This window comes from Ammospiza caudacuta, chromosome 12 (assembly GCF_027887145.1).
Source record: "Ammospiza caudacuta isolate bAmmCau1 chromosome 12, bAmmCau1.pri, whole genome shotgun sequence".
Lineage (NCBI taxonomy): Eukaryota > Metazoa > Chordata > Aves > Passeriformes > Passerellidae > Ammospiza > Ammospiza caudacuta.
Genome location: NC_080604.1, coordinates 13,552,537 through 13,556,960, shown reverse-complemented (window position 1 = coordinate 13,556,960; position 4,424 = coordinate 13,552,537). Strand labels below are relative to the sequence as shown.

Genomic DNA, 4,424 nt, shown 5'->3' with positions numbered 1-4,424 from the left:
CCGGCTGCCGCTGCCGCCGCCGCCCGCTCCGCCGCAGAGCCCGGCCCGCCCGCACCGGCACCGGCACCGGCAGGTCAGCGCGGGGGGCTGCGGCTCCCGGGGCACCAGTTCTGGGGCCGCCAGTGCTGCGGCGGGCGGCGGGAGGGGGCTGGCGGCACCGCGGCCCGCGCACCGGGCACCGAGCGGTGGAGCCGGCCCGGCGCGCTGCGGGTGGGGTCGGCGGGATGCGGCGGCCGCACCGGCCCCGCTGTGGTCCCGCACCGGCCGCGGCTCGACTCCGCTGCGCAGCCCCGCCGGTAATCCGCACCGCGCCGCGGGGCCACCGCCGCAGCACCCTGGCGGTCCCGGCCCCGTTCCCGGCCCGGCGGGTCTGAGCCGTGTGCGGCGGCAGCGCGGGGCTCCGGGCCGAGCATCCCCGCCGGGATGCGGCCGGGACGCGCCAAGGTGAACGGTGCGCGGCGGAGCGGGGCCGCCGGCGGCGGGGACAGCGGGCGAGGACACTGGGGATGGAGAACCGGGGAGGGGACACCGAGAGGGACGTCAAGACTGAGCACCGGGGAGGGGACATTAAGGATGGAAAGAGACACCGGGGTCGGGGCCACTAAGCACCAAGGACCATCCACACCGGAGACACCGGGATAGGGAACACCAGGGGACACTGGGAGAGGGAAGACTGGGAATGGGGTCACTTGGGACGGGGACAGCGGGGAACAGAGCCCAGGGCTACCCGGGAAGGGACAGCCAAGGCACTGTCTCTCTCCCTGGGCAGTGGGTGGCCAAGGGCACAGCAGCATCACGGCCACTGCACGAGTTACCCGGGCGTCTGCCGCCGATCCTGGCTCACCACATCCCCATTCCCACAGGGTCGACTCGGTACTCACCATGGCTGCAGCACAGCTCGTCACCTGGGGGATGCTCCTGGCCACCGGGGTCCCCGCCAAAGCCCAGGGGGTGCCGCCGGCAGGGCTGTCCTTCGGTGGGGACCCCTTGCACAGGGGACAGCAGTGGCCAGGCCCATCCCCTGCCTGGGAGGCATCGGGGGAGCCCAGCGGTGCCGGGGCCCCAAGGAGTGAGCGCTGGGGGGTCAAGCACCCCGTGCACTGGTCCCCACCTCTGCAGGCAGGTGATGGCACCAGGGCACCCCTGGAGATGGAAACCACTGTGACAGGTGCTGATAGCAAGGTCTGGAGGGACGGCAGCACAGTCCCGGCTGTGACAGAGGAGCCGCTTCTTGCCTGGCGAGGGCACGAAGCTGAAGTCCAGGACAGGCCCCTGCCCCACGGCTCTGCACTGGGTACGCCGGGCCCTGAGGTGCCTACGGACAGAGGGGCAGACTCTTCAGGGCCACCCTGGGCAGGGCAGGGCCTCTCCCTGTCCAGGCACAGCGTCTCCAAGACAGCCAGCACCCCCAGCCCTCAGCCAGCCGCACCCACCACTGCCCTGGACCCCACGCAGGTGGCAGGGATGAGGACAGCAGATGCCCAGGCAGGGGGACACACAGCAGCAGAGGGACACACAGCGGTCCCGGGCCTCTCTCAGTATGCCAAACTCACTTCAGACAGCAGCCAGTCGGTCCCGCCGGGCACAGCCCCTGTCTCTGATCCCGGAGGAACGGGGCCAGCCTGGGGTCCCCATGCCAGCCCTGGCTCTGTGCAGCTGGTGGGCAGCTGGGGGGACACGGGAGGGCCCCCCAGCCCCTCCCCGGCTCTGCCCAGCTCTGCCCCACGGCTGCGCCACACAGCCCCGTTCTGGGGGCTGGCTGAGCCCTGGACTCGGGCGCTCCCGTCCCTCCAGCGCAGCACCCGGAGGGCCCCGCTCAGCCACGCCACCACCAGCCCTGGCGATGTAGGGCCCCGGACGGACCCTGGGACTATGGGGCAGCGGGGACCTCAGCCTGTCCCAGGGTCTGTCCCCAGCACCGGCCCTGCGCCACCCCCCGCCTCCAGCACGGCCCCCGCCGGTACCCCGAGCAGAGGTAGGAGCCAGCGCGGTGCGGGGGGACCCCTCGGTATGGCGGGGACCAAGCCCTGCAGGTGTCAGCGCCCGGCTCTGCTCTTTCTCGCAGGGCTGCTGCCCGAGGAGGACGTCGACTCCCCGCAGCAGGTCCGGGGCGCCGTGGGCCCTGTGATTGTCCCAAATGCCACCCAAACGACCCCACAGCCAACGGCACATCCCACCACGGGGACGCTCGGGACAAGGCACCCAGGTGATACAGGGCTGCGTCCAAGCCCATCCGTTCTGCAGACGCTGTGGGAGCCCATCCCTGGGGCGTCGGGGCTGGCGGGGGGAAGGCAGCTATCTTGGGCTGCCCAGCCGGGACACAGTGACACCTTCAATCAGGATTGCCACCTGACAGCGGCCCTAATCTACTCCTGCCCGCAGAGATTAGCGCTAAATGCTCGGTGGGTGGGGGCTTCCCCAAGGGGGTGGGGGACGTGACCGGGGTTGTGCCACCCCTTGCACTGCGCGTCCTAAGAGAAAACCCCGGGAGGCACCGGTGGGCACAGCCCCAGCCAGCACAGGGCATCCCCCGCTGCAGTGTCGGGGTGCCACATTTGATGCAGCCCAGTGCGGGGTGCAGGTGCGGCCCGAGTGGCACCAAGCCCCCCACTTCCCCGACTGTTCTCCTCCTTCCTACCTACAGACACGCCGGGGACGCAGCCCGCAGCCTCCAGCACCGCGGCCCCCTCGGCCACGTGGCGACGGGCAGGGATGACGCCTCAGCCGGTGCCCCGAGATCCGTCATCGCCGCAGCCACAGCCCACGGTCCGTGCCCCGCCGGCGCTGGGGGCCAACGCGAGCGGGCTGCGCTGGGCCGAGCTGCAGCGCCAGCTGGGCTTCTCCTGGGAGGCCCACGTCTATGGACTGGCTGCCGTGTTCCTGCTGCTGGCGCTGGGCTGCCTGGCCGGGCTGGCGGGGACAGCCATCCTGCGGCCCTCACACCTTCTCCACGTTGTGGGGGCCCACGGGCTGCTGCTGGCCGCCTGCCTGCTGCGGGCCACCTTCCTGCTGCTGGATCCCTACGGGGCACGGGGCCGCCTGCCCACCCCGGCGCTGCTGCTGCTCAACACGGCCCCTTTCCCCCTGCTGCTCGCCGCCTTCGCCCTCCTGCTCCAGCGGCTGCAGCGCCTGGCCCAGCTTCAGCTGCTGCCGTCCCGGCTGCGGGGGCTGCCGGCGCTGGGGGCTGCTGCTGCCCTGCAGGGCGCGGTGATGGGCGCCGCCGACCTGCTGCCGCCTCGGCTGGGGCTCCCGGCCGCGCTGGGGTTGCAGGCGCTGGGCTGCGGGGCGGGGGCTCTGCTGCTGCTGGGGGGGCTCTGGGGGTGCTGGCGGGCGCTGCGGGCGCCCTGCGAGGGGCCGGGGCCGCAGCCGGGGGCGCGGGCGCTGCTGGCGGCGGCGGTGGCGGGGCTGCCGGTCTGCGGGCTGCAGCTCTTCAGCGCTGTGTGGCTGCGAGCAGTGCTGGGGCCCCAGGGGCGCTTCTCCCGGCCTAGCTGGGCGGCACAGCTCTGGCTGCGGATCGGCGAGCTGGGCACGGCCCTGGCGCTGCTGGCGGCCGCCGCCGAGCCCGTGCGCTGCCGGTGCCGCCGCCGGAGCCCCGCCGGCCACTCCTGCTGGGCCAAGGCACTGCGGTACTTCTGCGCCGGCCGCAAAGCTGAGGCACCCGAATACCCCAACAACTGCTACGACTGGGCCGGCGGCGGCAGCGGCGGCAGCGGCGGGGAGCGGACACCCGCCAACGACATCTCCAAGAACCTCATCCGCAACCCGGCGGAGCAGCTGCCGCTGCGGGCTCTGAAGGACAGCAACGAGGTCTGGGCAGCTGGCACCGGGATGCCGGGGCTCAGCCCCAAGTGCCCCAACATGCTGGCCGCCCGCTCCTGCGCCGCCTTCGAGCAGGGCTCGTCGCCCTCCCTGGGGGAGCTCATCTTCCGCCCGCCGTCCCCCATCGACCTGCGCCGCAGCATCGACCAGGCGCTCTGCCGCCGCCACCTCCTGCACGACGGCCTCTTCGGCCGGGCCCGCCGCGGCTCCGGCTCCTCGCTGCACGGCTCCCCTGCCCCCGACAAGACCCCCAGCCTGGGGCGCATGGTGCGCTGCAGCTCGCTCACGGAGCTGCCCGGCCCCCGCCAGCCCCACGGCACCATCACTGTCACCGTCACCGCCTCGGCCAGCTCGCTGGAGAGCAGCTCGCTGAAGATCAGCTGGAACCCCTGGCGCCATGGGCTGTCTTCGCCCGACAGCCTGCCCCTGGACGAGGCGCCCAGCCGGGCCCCGCTCCTGGTGCCCGCCGGAGCCCCCGGCTGCGAGCGGGAGGGTCCCCGCGCCTTCCCAGCCCTCGGCAAGGCGCTGGACTCCCGCAGCCTCTCCAGCGACACCATTGAGCTCTGAGCCCGGGACAGGCAGAGACTGGGGGCGCAGAAGGACGA

The 4,424-nt window shown here is 73.2% G+C and overlaps 1 protein-coding gene across 1 annotated transcript; it reads left to right on the top strand.

Moving 5' to 3' along the window:
* The first annotated feature begins 882 nt into the window (after positions 1 to 882).
* PRRT3 (proline rich transmembrane protein 3) lies at positions 883 to 4,386 on the top strand. The gene is made up of 4 exons (XM_058812744.1): positions 883 to 1,418; positions 1,716 to 1,975; positions 2,066 to 2,206; positions 2,645 to 4,386. The coding sequence occupies exons 1-4, from the start codon at positions 883 to 885 to the stop codon at positions 4,384 to 4,386; spliced, it is 2,679 nt and encodes an 892-aa protein (XP_058668727.1).
* Positions 4,387 to 4,424: the final 38 nt, after the last annotated feature.

What these genes read in the sequence shown, in the direction of transcription:
- PRRT3 (XM_058812744.1), top strand. Translation starts at nt 883, where the DNA reads ATGGCTGCAGCACAGCTCGTCACCTGGGGGATGCTCCTGGCCACCGGG. An exon ending in GCCAGCACCCCCAGCCCTCA is followed by an intron (nt 1,419 to 1,715) that starts GCCAGCCGCACC and finishes GGCTCTGCCCAG; the next exon opens with CTCTGCCCCACGGCTGCGCC. An exon ending in GCTCGGGACAAGGCACCCAG is followed by an intron (nt 2,207 to 2,644) that starts GTGATACAGGGC and finishes TCCTACCTACAG; the next exon opens with ACACGCCGGGGACGCAGCCC.